This window comes from Acyrthosiphon pisum, chromosome A2 (genome assembly GCF_005508785.2).
Source record: "Acyrthosiphon pisum isolate AL4f chromosome A2, pea_aphid_22Mar2018_4r6ur, whole genome shotgun sequence".
Classification (NCBI taxonomy): domain Eukaryota; kingdom Metazoa; phylum Arthropoda; class Insecta; order Hemiptera; family Aphididae; genus Acyrthosiphon; species Acyrthosiphon pisum.
The window spans coordinates 78,309,522-78,326,336 of NC_042495.1; the positions used below are offsets into that span (position 1 = coordinate 78,309,522).

The 16,815-nt window shown below is 25.5% G+C and overlaps 1 protein-coding gene across 5 annotated transcripts in view; it reads right to left on the reverse strand.

Moving 5' to 3' along the window:
- Nucleotides 1-16,815, reverse strand: part of LOC100162087 (gamma-aminobutyric acid type B receptor subunit 2) — a 304,964-nt gene that overhangs the window by 23,050 nt on the left and 265,099 nt on the right. For all 5 annotated transcript variants that reach the window (XM_029489763.1, XM_029489764.1, XM_029489761.1 and 2 more), the window contains 4 exons: nt 9,983-10,158; nt 9,716-9,893; nt 218-466; nt 70-130 (listed from right to left, as the gene is read on the reverse strand). In XM_029489763.1, the coding sequence (XP_029345623.1) occupies nt 70-130; nt 218-466; nt 9,716-9,893; nt 9,983-10,158 (664 nt within the window). The remainder of the gene's footprint in view (nt 1-69; nt 131-217; nt 467-9,715; nt 9,894-9,982; nt 10,159-16,815) is intronic.

The following is a 16,815-nucleotide window of genomic DNA, read 5'->3' on the forward strand; positions in this document are numbered from 1 at the left end:
TAATCAAGAATGATAATTTAATCTAAAATCCATATTTTTAATAAATTATACAATTTTACTGATAATTACCTTGGAACTGTTTCAGTAATATGCTGGCTTTTCTTTCATTGTTATAAAATCTCACTGGACCCTGATATAAATTAAATATTTAAAATTAATCATATACAACAGTAAACACACACAATATATTGTGCATGATAATATTATAATTTATTACCGTGACTCCTTCGAAACTAGTTTTCGTGAGAGCCTCTAGAAAGAGATCCTCCCACTCTTTGTCCCTGTACTGAAAGTCTGCTATGGTTCTATTCAAGATGCCTTTGTCGTGCGATGATTGGTGCACTTTACGGGCCACTTCCTGTATAGCTAAAGCGGCAGTCCATACCCCGTCGTAAGTATACCCGTGAAACCTGGAGTATTCACTTCCACGCCTCATGTCATACTCTTGCTGGTATTCTTTTGAAGTCTGTAAATAAAAAGTACATCCGTCAATTTCGTATCAAATTTGAATCAATTACTCGCATTTCAGTCATCCACCGTGTTTATCATATCTATAAAATATGCGGGAAAGATTTCTATACTTGGTTGGGTACCCATATTCTTTTATTTTCTGCGGGACGCAATACATAATCAAAATGAAATATTTTTAATATTCCTTACGGTACCGATGACACTTATGAACGATTTGATATTTTGATCCGAATAATATCAGTCTGAGATTGATTAGAAACGTAATATATTTTATGTTATGAACCTAACCTGTTATTTTCTAATGATATAAACTAAGTTTACCTTTCCAAAAACTCATGACAGTATATTTTTAAGCTTGAATATCTTGACACATATTGTACTCGTAATATATTTTAATTTTTAACTTTTAAAACTTTTACGATTGAAATACTTTTAAAAATATTAACTCACTATAAAAAAAATTGTACCTAATGAACAGATTCCCTAATTTCATACAAATATAAATTAAATAATTTAACATTTTTTCTTTGTTAAAAATACCAATTAGCGATCTTAATATACGTTTTAATTTTTAGGTAAAAATAAACACAATTAGAGTATTATAATATATTGTGATAAATATAATATTGATACATAGATGATAATATTTTATAATATAAAATATATAGTACCTATAGCAAAATTGATGTAATTTAGTAATTTTTTATAACCTATGGGAAATTTATTTTTATTTAAAATTATTATACTATAAAATTTAAATTATGTTATTATAATAAACTTTTTGGGTATACTTACAATTTTATTTTTTTTTTGTGCGTGACTCTTAAAATTTAAATCTTGGTGTTATATTATGATTCATTTAAAGAGTGTATTTTTAAGTACTTTTTTATATAATCAATACATTGGCAAGTTTAAAATGAAAAAAAAAAGGTGGGCAAGTGGGTGTCGATCTGCTGTACTGTAGGTTACAAGTGGGTCACTGTAATGGATGGTGGTAAATTTGAATTCAATGATATAATATCATTGTATAAGAAAAACGATTTTGAGCGAAAATGATCAGTTGGCCTATGATATTATCAAGTATATTTGATGATATTATTGTGAATAAAGTAATTTATATATAACTTATTTACGTGGAACCTTGTTATAAATTTTCAATTTTTAGCTATATAATTTTAAAATTTTATAAATTTTCAACTACAAAATAATTATTAAATTTTAAATTTGATAATTTTTTTCAAAATTTGAACTTTAAATGTTTATAAAAAAATTGTGCTATTTTAATTTTAATATTTTTCACCACTATTGTAAAAATATATCTATTAGAAGCGTAATATTAAATTTTCACGCATTTTTACCCAACAAATGAAATTTTATTGACAATTATAGAAAAAAAAAACTAAAAAAATTGAAAACTGACAATGTCTGTCTAAAAGAGTCAAAATATTTTCAAAATTTATGGTGTATAGAAAATGAAAATATAAACATTCAGTGAATTTTTCATGTAGGTATCTACAGTTATTCGTTTTTGAATTACAACAAAATAATAAAATCGCTACATGAGAAATCGAGTGAATATCCAATCTTGTAAAAATATGAACTTAAAATGCTCATAAAAATTTGATTTGCTTGTAGACGTTTTTTTTTCATAAATGTATTAACGTACTTATGAAGAATTTTGTATTACATTTCAAAATCTTAGATTTAAATAGAAAATTTTTTATGAATTTCTAACTCAAAATAATTTGCACATTTTCGTAATTTTTACGTATTTTGTCAATATTTGAACTTCAAATGCTTATATAAAAATTTCATCTGCTTTCGAAACAATATATTAGGAACTTTCGAGCTTTTTTATTCAATAAATAAATTTTATTGATATTTATTTATAGAAAAAAAAAAACTAAAAATATTGGAAAATAAAAATTCTGCAAACAGCTCAAAATAAGTCAAAATATTTTGAAAATTTTACGGTGTATAGAAAATGGTAATATAAACAATCAGTCAAAATTTCATATATCTAAGGTTACTTGTTTTAGAATTAGGTACACCAAAATCCAAAATCAATTTTGCGTAAAAATTCCCGTTTTTCCTTAATTTTTCTTTTGATATTCACGGTGCTTTTGAAAGCTACTGGAAAATTTTTACTTTTACTAGCTTAATAAATTTTTACTACCCTCCAAAGTACCAAATAGATTCACTTTTCTATGAGAAAAGATACTGTTGAAGAAAATCTAAGCACTTTTACTGTACTGAAAGGTGACGACAAACAAAAAAAAAATTTTAAAAACTAAAAATTAAAAAAAAACAACACACATCATTGTAAAATCAATACATTCATTGCTCCGCTCAAAATCCAAAAATACCCCTGTATAGTGTATATACTGTATACTGTATACACTATATTATTATACAAACGTTAATTTTGTTTAGACAAGTTACGTTTATGAAATTTAATTAGCTATAGTATTACGTGTGAGCCATAATAATATTACGTATTAAATTATAATACCTACTTGTACAATAGAGAGCAAAGCACTTTTAAATTAGATTGAATCAAATGATTTTTGAATACCAAAATTGTTTTACTTATCTAAATTAATAGACAATCATAAATATAAAAACAATTTCTTTTCAATATAAATTTAATATACAGGAGCAATTATGTATTTATTTAAATATTTTATAATTTACGAAGTTTGTTTGGATGTAGTAAAACAAATTATAATTATAATGTAAAATTAAAAAAAGAAATGCAATTAAAAGTGATTTTTATGAATATTTATTTAGGTACTTCTTCTATAGTGTAAAAAACTTTAGTTGTAGTATTTATAAATGGAAATAATTTACTGAAGTATTGCCCGTTTGGAACATAATTTTCCTTGAAACTCTATAGTAATTTTAATGGTATTTAACAATACCATTTATTTAATTTAAATTTTTAAATCTATCCGTCACGAAAAGAGATATTTAAAGTTAAATAAAGTTTTCAAATTTTCAATAACTAAAAACTTTAATTAACTAATGTTTTAAAAAAAATATCATCATACATTTGAGTATCTATAACACCGCATTACTTATTATTTTAATTTTAGGTAGGTATGCATAATATTATACTTACATTGATGATTGATATACGTTATAATAATTTATTATTGAAATAATAGGTTTTATTTTTAATTTAATTTTCATTTCAATATTGTGTGTGATAATATGTTGAATATATAAAATACCTAATATACAAATTATATATCTAATTTGATTTTAAGCTATGTTACTAATTCTCAAGGCAACATGTTATTAACTTATCCTTCGAGTGAAAGTAATTGTAACTCTCATAATATACATTTAAGAAAAGTCATCTTAAAGGCTTAAATGGATTTAAGAGAATTTAAACCTCAGAATAAAAAAAACTGAGAGAGTAGCTCTACTCTTCTACCGTATAGTAGGTGTCGAGTGTACCTACCAGGTAACTCGTTATTATGTACTAATTTATAACTGTAAGTTACAACGTGGTCGGGGGAACCTTGTTACGATATTAGTTATCCAGAGAAAGTTTTCTATTCCTTATGGATACGTTTTCCTTAGCTGTAGATTAGAGCACTCTTTATAAATAATAAGAGATGTTTGATTTATAAAACGATGGTAATTATTATATTTAAAATAGTACTTTACTGTTTTGGAAGATGGCTGTTAACTATAAACTGTAATACTGTATGCACTTATTATAGTAGGCGAGTTCGCTCATGTTGATAGTTATTGTCGAATTAACTGCCATGTGTCATTTTACTAATATATACATATGTATGTCTGTCTGTCTGTCTGTGTGTCCATTCCAGACAGCATTTTGTAACGATAATATTATAATAGTATTATAATAACGTTACACTAATATTATTCGTGATTATAATGTTATAATAATATTATTAAACAAAAAATTGCTGTCTGGGATATTACCATGGCAACCAATCCCGGGAGGAGATAGAATGTTCGTCTGCCTGTGTTCTTTGGTTGCCATGGTTACCTTGGGTTTTGAAGCTATTATAATAATAATTATTGGTTGCCGGGCAACGTAGTGCACCGTAGAAGACCAACCTCGGGAGGTTCTCAAACAGGAATTTTGAGATGTCCAATGGAAATTTTTGTGTATAAATGGTTGCCAGGCGTGTTAACTTTTTAAGTTATTATAATAATAATAATATATTATTCATATAGAGTTGGCATTTTTAATGGGCAACGAGGTGAACGGGATCAGCTAGTAAGTAATAATTTGGACGGGTCGAAAAGTGTTGAGTGTGTTTATTTTGTATTGGTCAATTCTATAAAGTGTTAAATAATATATACGTAATATGTATATAAATATATATATTTATATGGTATTAGGGTGTAACAAATGCTACAACAGTATCTATGGGTTAAATTTGAATTTTTTCAACAAAACTCTATGCCTGTCACAATTATTGAACAATAAGCTTAGGTGATAATAGATAAAAACAAAACAGACCGAATATACAGAGGGAAGAGGCCTCCCATCTGAGGTACTTAAAAAAATTTGAATTACATGATATATCATTCCATAGTAAATATAATTATGTGTGGAGACGGTGTCTGGCTCAAATTTTAAGGTTATTTTATAATTATTCTTTTACTGATAAACTTAAAACGCATATTTTCCAAAGCCATATAATAGCATATATACTCTACTATCAATTATTATTATAAAACAATATTATATTATTATTTTTATTATTGTTCTTAATTTTTTTTTTTATTGAATCGCAACTATATGGTCACTATGTGTGACAAGGATTTGTCACTAAAGACCCGGGCGGTCACCCATCCGGAACTAGTGACACCGGCTGGTGCTTGCCTCAGTACACGTTTAGTGACTGAACTTAACAACTGCACCACACCGCTCCAATGTTCTTAATTTATGCGTCTATAAAATGTTAGATATATAATATTATGGTGACATTGTTTGTCCATCATTTTTGAATAACAACAAAAAAACAATATCAATTTAGTTAAAAACCCGTTTCCCGTAAAATAACATTTTTCAATAGCTATTTATTTTTTTCCAATTATTTTAAAAAGTAAGAGGAGTCCGTTATTTTTACTCTACAAAGTACTAACTAGATCCAATTTACTTTCAGAAACCATCTTCGAAGTTGAAATCATTACCAATACATTAACTGTTCCACCCAGAATCTAAAATAGTATTTAAGTTAAATAATAAGAAATAAGAAATCAGCATTCAATTACAATGTCTTAACTATTTTATGAATTATTGAAATTACTAGTATAAGAAAGACATATAAAGTTATTACCTTATTTTCATTGTTAATAATTAACATATTTTAAAGTTATTGAAATTAGTTTATACAAATCAATTTGGTAATCACTAATAATAATAACTTGGGATAACTAAGGTGTTTTTTTTCATTGACTATTTAGAATTAAATTATTCTGTATAGATAGGTAGGTACTGTTTTAGTTGTAATATTTAGATAGGTATCTAATTTAAATCTGGAAAATAAAACCATGCTAGTTGTCATTTTCATTGCGTACAAATAACTAGGTAATAGGTTTATATCTATATAGGTAAGTATGAATAAAGTATACTATTATAAATAAGATAAATTAGAGAAATAAAAAATGTAAACAGTAGGAGTTACATTTTGAGTATGAACAATTAATAAATCAATATGTGCAGGGTAGTGGGTACTATTTTTTTGTGTTAACTCTGTATAATGGATTATATAATGAAACAAAATCAAGGATGTAAAATATAAAATATAATATTATGTCTTATCTTAAACTACAAATTACTGAACTATAGAAAGTGTATGAATTGGTTACCTAATTGATTTGATTTTGTTTGTTATGCATGTAAGTAGGTATACTGTGGCTTTATATTCAATGGTTTATCTATTTATCGATGATCAAACAATTATTCTAAACGAGAAGGTGGGTGTTTAAAAGAAATATTTGGTTCGACGGACAAGTGAAATATGGTATCCATTTTTCAAATATTTTACGTTATTTAGTAGAATTTCATATAGGGCAAAGGAGGAAAAGGTATTCCACATGTATTTTACAGAGCATAAATAATTTCACTATAGCGTCAAGCATTGAATAGAATTTCGCCGGTATATACTTGGGCAATAGCCAGGAATACATTTAAATATTTCTTATGCACTATGTCAAATTTCCCATTAAAATATGGCAAGACATTTTGCCATGCACGTGCAATGCAAATCTTGTTTATACATTTTCTACTTTGCATATTGTGACCGTCTCCCTTGAGACTCGTTAGCTAATGTCTTGCAAACTTGTAGAATAAGACATGAGTGCTGCTTATGTGAGATATTCTGACTAAGATTTTGTGCAGATACAACTCTAATGAAAAATCTACACTAAATATTATGATTATGATTAACACTGGTTTTAAGCTATGAAAGTGTATTTAATTGTATAAATATTGTTACCAAAGTAAATCGTTAAATATAAAATAAATATATTACGTCTTAACCTTTTGATTGCATGTTGATTTTTTCATATAGGTATAGGTAGTCTATTCATTAGAATACAAAATATGTTAAATGCAATTTAAATTTTTAGAATTGTTCAATGGTTGTGACGTGAATTGAATTTGTTTTTCAGTATAATATATAGTACCTACCTATGATTTCTTATTTAATTATTTTATTAAATGTTATATTTTACAGCCCTGCAGGGCGATGAGAGTAATTTATTTTTCACTGTTAAAATAGTTTAAATGTATTGAAACTAAAAACATTTATCATTTGGTTACTCATTTAACGATAGTTTGAACAATATAGATTTCTTATAAGTAAACCACATCTATGTAGAATGTAGATTCATAGAATATTATGATAAATATTGACGATTATTTACGACCATTTGATACATAAAAATTCAAAAAGTTCAATTCAATTTTCCTATTTATTTTCTTTAATTCTTGGTTTATTACATTTTAAATTGTTTTAAACTAACTATTACACATTTTATATGGACGGATTTTATTTTGGGCAGATGCCCAATTATAAAGTCTGAGTACATTATATAATTTATAACAATGGATCAAAAAATAGGAAATACAATTTTAAAATTATTTAAAAGAATCTATCTCAGTAAACCAAAAAAGAAATCTGCGTTACGATTGCTGAGTCACATTGTCTGAACTTGTAATGTCACATTAAATGCTTACAAAATATATTGACTTATAAATAGATATAACTTTTATTTTACATACACGAAAATGTAAAAAAAGTAATTCAAATATCATTAAATGCAAATGTGTCGTTTGAATGAGACTTTTTGGGCGATGCGAGCGAAACATTCTGGATGAAACAGCATGTCTGTTAAAGACGCGTTCACATCAGTCAAAGTCGTTATTTACATTGTTAAGACTCCGCCGAAGGAAAAGGGTGGCGATCGTTGTTTTAAGGGCCACGGGGTAAATAATTTCCACGGTCATTAGCATCGTATTCGCTTTCGCCGTCGCCTGAAAGGAGGCCAACTTTTTTCCCTTCGTAATAGTTCCTTGCACTACCCATACAGCATCTTGGTTTCTCTCTGCAGGGGAAGTAAATTATTTTCCCTTTCTTTTTCATTTCATTTCCTGAGAAACGTAAGTAACAAAGCCGCTACTATATCCACGGCGACAGAGGTGGTGTTCGTGCATAGCAGTTAATTACACGGAAAATTCTAAAAACGCGATAAGACGTTTTTTCCCCCGTTATATCTATTCTACATCAGAAGTCACAGCGGTTATGTTGTCTCTGTCGTTTATATTTATCGTAATGTTTTAGACGGACGATTTTATTCTATTAATGGAGTATGACACAGATTTAAAGGGTATGGGTGTAATTATAATTTATATCAGAACATACATCGTTATAATAAAAGTTCCCTCTAACATGTCCAAGAAATATATAGAAATAAGTCGTTTGTATTCATTCTTTTAAAAGTTTAAATTATATTTTAAATGTAATCACAATTCGCTCTATAATAATAAAAAAAAAACTGTTGTATGGGAAATAGAAATCGAGTATTTGGTACTCATCTTGATTTTATAAATTTAACATAAATTCCTTATACAGGTAAGATGAAAATAATGATAGATAATGATGATATCAATTTAAACGTAAATATTAAAGAAAAACAAACGCTACGCTTGAATGCTTCGCGCATATAATCATACATTTTAATTACAGATTAGGTGGTGAACTAGGTAAAAAAAGTTTGGTTTAGGTACTTAGTTATTTCATGATATTATCCATATTACATAGCCCATATAGGCTATGGTCATCTTATTTTATGGAATATAACATTATGAAATGTTTAGTGGTGTAACTGATAATTTAGCTCAAACGGTTGAAATCTTTGGAAGATAACACTATCTTATGCAAGCAGCTCTTGAAATACTGAAAATAACTCAATAAACGTTAAACGGGGTCTAGAATGCTAATCCATTGTAAACTACATAATGTTTCATTTAATAATTTGAAGCTCTTCTGAAATACCTACTTCGTACCTATTTAAATATATAATTTTAAATTAATAGAGTTTTAGTTATTAATCGTAAGTCATAACAATTGAAGAGTGGGCTAGTATAGACTAACAACATTTTGAGAGGGTATACAATTTTTATGAACTTAAAATAAAAAAATCTATTTATTCAATGTTTAATTTAATTAATAAATACCAACATCATTATAAAAATATAATTCTTAAGATTATGATATAAAAAATATCAAAAGTTGATGATATAGTGGTTTAGTCAACATACGTTTTACACGTTCTTAGAATATTGCATGTTTTTAGACAGAAATGTTCTATAAAATATAATCATTTATTCGAAATAATTAGTGTTCGACATTAAATTAATAATCATCATTTAATCATTTATATAATTATATTATAGTAGATTTTAACTAGTTCAATAATAATATTATTGAACTAGTTATATTATGTTAATCGCCAATGTTTTATGTTGGATGCTTAAAAAAAATTGCATATTATATAAAATATTATTTAGATTACCAGGTCCTAATAATATTGTACTGTAAATTCCGAATTAGTTTTTATCGACATTTAGGGACAAATAGTGTTTGGACGCACTGTATTAATTGTGAATTTTAAATATAAAACAAATTGTTTTACAAATATTAGGCGATCACCATACATGATTTATAAAGAAAATAAGCACATTACTCACTATTCCAGACACGGTGATTTCCCCTGTAGTGGATAGAGGCAGGTAATCTGTAAGTATGCACCCGTCTAGCGCCGCACTCAAATGTTTCACTGGACAAGGCGCTCTCATTTCATTCCACCAAGTTGGACCGTAAGTACCCATTATAAGCCATTGGTATTTGCCACCAACCATACCGACCCTAAATTAGCGAAGGTTTTATTAATTAAAATACATTTGAATAAGTAAAATTAATTTTCAGCAGGTAATAAATCTTAATATAATTATTACCTGTAAGCTTCACAAAATACTTTCCTAGCCCACGTTTCATTGAAATTACCCAGAATTATACGAATATCTTTTTCTTGGAGTTTTTTGATCGGCAAAGACACATCACCAGCTATGTTTTGAGTGTCATCAACAACAAAATTGTCTTTCTCCAGCATAGCTACCAGTTGGTTGTGTGCCTGTGAAATTAGATAAAATCAGACAGATATAAAAACAACAGACGAAAACAACGAATTATTACTTATTAATTAAAAAAAATTATTTTGATATTTTAAAATTTTAATTCCAGTAACCATATCCTTTTAGTTTTATTAAGTCGTATTAATAATCAAAGATAATAGTTTAAACATAATAATCAGAATATTATTATATTGTATTTTTGATTTCTGATTCATAATAATACATTATCATTATTATAATCTAAAACACGCATTGTAATAATAAATCCTAATACATTTCAAATGTCTTAATAATATTGTCTTAAATTTTGAATTTTATGATGTACGTGATGATAATTATTTTGTTTAATATGATAGAATTCTTAAATTAAGATTTAAGAACTATTTAATATTAATTAAATATAAAATACAATTATGAGACATACCGTTCAAAATGTGGGAATAATGTAACTTATATAGGTACAGAACTTTTTTTAATCATTATAATTTAATACGATGCACGTCAATTGAGATTATCCTATTAGTTTTAATAATATTCTATCGAAAGATGCTATCGATGACGAAGTCAGTCAGAATAATTTCTCTATTGCATAAAAAATATCGACAAAACTTTGTTAAATTTAGATTTTCATTTACAGTTCACAGAAAATTATTTAATACTAAAATAAAACCTATTTTATTTATAATAAAATCAAGAAAAAGTATTATTTTGTAAATAAAACATCACGGGAAAAAATAGTTCATAAGATGACTTATTGTTTTAACAATTGAAAACAATAATCTTTGCAGTATTTAAAGAAATCGTTATTTTCTCAACGATAATTGTTGAAATTACGTTGTTAAAGAATAGAATTAATTGTTTTGTATATTATATATAATATTTATCAGGCATTGAAAAAATGTAGTACTTATATAGTTATTATATTAAAGTACTAAAATTATCTATATAATGAAAAAAAAACTACTATTTGACTGAAAGATTATTCTGACAATAATATTTAGGTACAATACTCTATTCTTTATGCAAATTTAATTTTTTAAATACTTTTTGATGACATGAATTTCTGGTGTAATGAAAATGCTAATTTTGTTTTCATTAATTTGATATTAAATTTTGTAATATTTTTATATAAAAAAAAAATGATATAAAAACAAACTGTAGTATACTAATAAAAATATCTGAACAACATTTTTATTCTGTTATAAATATATTTTTATTGAATTTATATTATTATTAAGTTTGCATGATTATTCTATGGATAATAATTGATATAGGTTATTCGGTTAAAGTGTGCCCGGATACCAAGTCAATTTTTTATATTTTTTTTGAAACATGAATAGTTATCATTAATTAATTAATTCATAAGGTACAATTTATTATAATATAATATCATTATTAATTAGTATCTATTTAAACTAATCATATAATTGAGAATAACGAATAATTTGTATTTATCTAATAAGCTTATAGGCTATAGCAATTCAAATCTGTAACAATAATTGTAAATAAGTATGAAAATATAATTTATAATTTTAGATTTCTAGCGAAGAGAGGAATAATAGGTATATTATTGATTTTTTATGATGTGTGTGTAATATGTATAAATAATTGTTTTTTGTAAGTTTGTAATCATGTTTAGGAGCAAAAAATTTCTAATCAATCTTTATTATTGAATGGTTTATGGTAGAATTTTTAAAATACTTTGTGCAATATTAAATATTCTTTGTAAACGTTTGAAGTTCTAATTTTAAAGAAATTCTTCAAAACACGAACATTTGCAAGTTATTTAGTAGTTAAAACTGTATAGAATTTTCCATTTTCATTGCTGACACTTTAAAACTTAATAAAATGTTCCATATACCAGGTATATTATATCTACGTTTCTATATAGGTTTCATCACGAATACATATTATCCAAACATTTTTCATTAATTTTCAAGTGCAATTTTTTTCGGAATTCGATATTTAAACGAAAATTAAAGATTTTACTTATTTTGTTGTAATTCAGAAGGGAATACCTGTAGAGATTTGACTTTTTCATTTTTCCCCAAATTGGTGACATGAAATAGTTCTTGGATATTTTAGCTCTTTTTGAGCTATATTGTATGCACCGGTTGGATTGGTGATTTTTTACGACTCGGGAAATATTAATCAAATCTGCCCTTGAACCGCAAATATAACTATTTTTACATCCCAAATGAGAAATTTTTTGTTTTTTAACACATACAATAAGGTTTTCCTTAATTTAGAATTTCAATATTTGTTTGGTCTCTCCTCTAAATTAGTTAAATATTTAATAGCTGTAATACTCTTGGGTTAGTCAGATAAGGTTATAAGCTATTCCGAACTTGAACTTGAAGTTGAACATAATACCTTTTCAATATTTACAGAAAATATCCTTAAATATTTTGTAACCACTATAAATATAAAAACATTTTGTATAGTAGTTAAAAATGAATTAAATTATCAAACCTTTTATGGAAATACATTTTACTATATTTCTTGTCTTAATTTAACTATATTCTACAATGTCTTTACTCTATAATAAATAATAATATGGGTCATTTTTTCGTGCATTTAAACCAATAAGCGGAAAAAAAATATTCTTCCAGAAGTCCAATTTTAGTTTTGAAAAATGTATTTAAATTCTTTATTCTCTTTTCTATAGGTTATGTAGAAATAGATTTTCAATTTTTTTTTTTTTTTTGTATCACTAAGTTAAGTGAAACATTTTTGATCTCAAAATAGAGTGACGGGTGACTGCGCGTTGTAGGTACCTGACGGATTTTCAAGAATCTTAGCATAAAGCGTTCGGGGAACTTACGCACCCAGTCACACTTCACTCACAATGGATATGGGATATTTCCTGAATCTTACTCCTTAAAAATGGTTCGCTTTCAACAGCCTTAATGACCTACTGCCTATTGGCTTATATTATAATATATAGGGCATAGGCTATGATGTTATAGGTATTATGATTTTGAAATAATTTTTTTTTTTCTACCAATGCATTAATTGTAATACCTATTATTGCATTAATATTTATTTATTTACACGTATTCACTTATGATATCAAAACATCGTAATAATATTTCTATGTGAATTTTTTAAAAAATATTTTTTCATAGTTATCATATAATTATAATGCAGCCCAGTGCCCACACAAGGACCGTCGGGAAGATCTCCGATTTCCAAATTAGCCTATCCACCCCCGCGGTATGAAAATGCATTTATAATATTATTATATATATTAATATATATATTAATATATAACATAAGATATCTGTTTTTTATCCTAAGTTTTAAATTTCAATAAATATTTATGTATTTCGACAAATCTGCATCCTATTATAATGTTTAAAATACTTAAATTGAAAAATATACACGAATAACATTTTTGTTTGTTCCAAAAACTTGAAAGTGTTATATACAAAATTCCTCATAAGTTTTTCTTGTACAGGTAGAAATTAAAAAGTATCAAAAATACAAATAGGATTTTTTTATAGAGTTCAATTTAATATATTGTTATTAACATTGGATATTCAAACTCATAATAACGATTTCTCCTCAAATTATTTTTGTTATTTTTGTTATTTTAGAAAATGAACATTTCCAAATATTATTAGATTAATTTTAAAGAAGTACATTATTATTCACTATACATTATGATATTCTCAAAGTATTTTGATTAATTTCAAGTTATTTATATCACTAACCAATTCACACCTTCTGTGGTTCGTCGGTAGTCTGTAATGACTTATTACTTAAAAGTTTTTTAAAAATAATAACGACGAGAAATATTGAAGTAATATTATAATAATTATTATATACCTAATTTATGCGGCTAATTTTTGGCATAAATGAATTCAATCTACCATATTACTAATAGACAAATTAACTACTTATAGTAATTGAAATATATAAGAAATTATTGTAAGAAATAGGGACTGCTCAGATTTTTTTTGTGTTCAGTGATTTTTTCTTTTTCAATTTTAGCACCCCCATTATTACGGTGACCTAATTAATGAACACGCGAAACCTATTATATAGCAGAGCGAGTTCCCTGGTTTTTTGTATAGATAATATTGTTAGTCATAGTCCATAGAAGTAAACAATGCATTATATGCAAAATTAAAAATAATAAAATAGTGTTAAATAATTATTATTAGGTACGTATTGTATGCTTTCTAAATATTAAATTATTAGGTCGATTTTGGTTTCAATGAAATTCTCAACAATTATTTTATTAATTGTTTTGTATTAATTAAATTATTTTTTTATAACTTTTTAAGAAGTTTTTAATAGGTATTTTTAAGAAAATTATACATATATAATAATTGTACTTTACATTTTAGTGAGCATGAGAATATAACGAGGAAAAGACATGTTTAAATTAATTTGTCGAGAAAGTAGAGTTTATAAAAGAGATGAAAAGTACATAATATGACAATAAACAATAAAGTAGTAGAAACTCAAAAAAGTGCATGCTCATGTTTTTTATAATCAATTACCCTTATTATAATAATATGCTAGAACATGAAAGTAAAAAAAAAACATTCTCTAATTTTATTTTTTAACAAACACTGCACCTGAGACTAGCCATTATATTTAAGACTTGTGTTTTTTTGTATAGTATTATTTCAAACGCATATTATATCTTAAGGCTAAAAGATAAAAAGGGAGGAAACTTCTTAACTGGTCGTTAGTTGGAAGTTAGTTGGTTAAATAAATCATACCACGAAAACTTTTTACTGGCTTGCCAGAAAAAAGTAAAAAGTTGATGCAATAATTATTTTAATATGTACATATATACATAATAGTTCAAGTAAGTATTTTAGACTACCAGAAGTTACTATTAATTCAATTAATATTCAGGTCACGTAATGTTAGATAAGTAAAATAAAAATAATGTTATTTTTAAATTTAAAATATTTGTAAAATAAAATACTATGGAATTTTTATTTTCTTTATACAATTTAAAATCTACACACAAGAATTTATTATAATATAAGAGTGTGACAAATAAATAAATATGAATTAAATATAAGTTTTTTTTACTGCATTAGAGAGTCACAATCATAATTGTTTTTATTTATTGTTAGTACCTATAGTCGTGTTTATGGTTAAAAAATTAATATATTCGTATTTCGTTGTCACGTTTGTTGAAAATTAGGTAAGAGCCGAAAGTATATTTATAGCTATAATATACTATATTAATACTTTAAAAAAAATCGAATAACTAATTTTAATTTTATAAGTATTATAATATTTACCTATGTCAGATTTAAAATTTAGTCAGGATACGGAAATAGGCAAATATATCTAAATATAAGCATTATTAGTATGCTTATTATTATAATGTGCCAAAAACCGAATATGTACGAGGACAAACGCGCGGTGAGACATCCTGTTATTATATGGAAATATAATATTATGTAGGTTAAAAACAGGGAAATGTTTGAATTATTGTTCATTAGTTATTAAGAGTGGAGAAGGGATACTTTTTAATTAAAAATGTAATTAATTGATGGCATAATCTATATATTTTATCGTTTTATGTCTAGAGTTAACTTTTTTAATATTATACTTTTATTTGCATGCAAATTTATGATGGCCTGGGTATTGTTATTTTAGAAAATCATTTTTTAATACTTCGACATATAATTTTAAGCTTTAACATAAGAATTAGTGAAAAAAGTTACACAACAATACGTGTTTAATAATAATATACAATATGACGTATTAATAATAATTAATAACTAAAATATGTTTAAAAATCATTTGGAAAGTTATGTAATAAATATAATTATTCTGTATTAATACCTATCAAATCAATTTTTTTAAACCATATTACTTAGATTTAATGTAGGTATTAATGAATACTATTGATACTTATAATATAAAAAAGGCGGGTAAGTCGTGGATGTCGCTCTGCTGTACAGTAGGTTACAAGTGGGTTACTGTAATGGATGGAATTAAATTTGAATCCAATGATATTATATCATTGTATACGAAAAACGATTCTGAACGGAGATGATTTGTCAGTCTAGGATATATTATTTTTAAAGAAAAACTTATGGAGAACCTTGTACCAAATTTTAAAAACTTAGTTATAAAAGAAAAAATTTTTACGATTTTTCAACCACTAAATTACTTGCAAATTTTCGCAATTTTGACATATTTCGTATAAATTTGAACTTTAAATGCTTATAAATAAAAATTGTGACAATGTATTCCTTTTATTTTGCAACTGCTATTGTAAAAATATGTTAGGAGCCTTGTATTAAATTTCCAAATCTTAGAATTAAAAAGAAAAACTTTTATGAATTTCTGTCTAAGATAATTTGAACATTGCCGTAATTTTTACGTATTTAGTCAAAATTTGAACTTTAAATGCTTATAAAAAAAAAATCGTGACTATATATTTCTTTTATTTTTCAATTGCTATTGTAAAAATATATTATGAGCCTTGTATTAAATTTTGAAATCTTAGATATAAAAGGAAAATTTTTTATGAATTTCTAGCATAAAATAATTTACGAATTTTCGTGATTTTTACATAATATGTTGTCAAAATTTGAACTTTAAATGCTTATAAATAAAAATTGTGACAATGTATTCCTTTTATTTTGCAACTGCTATTGTAAAAATATGTT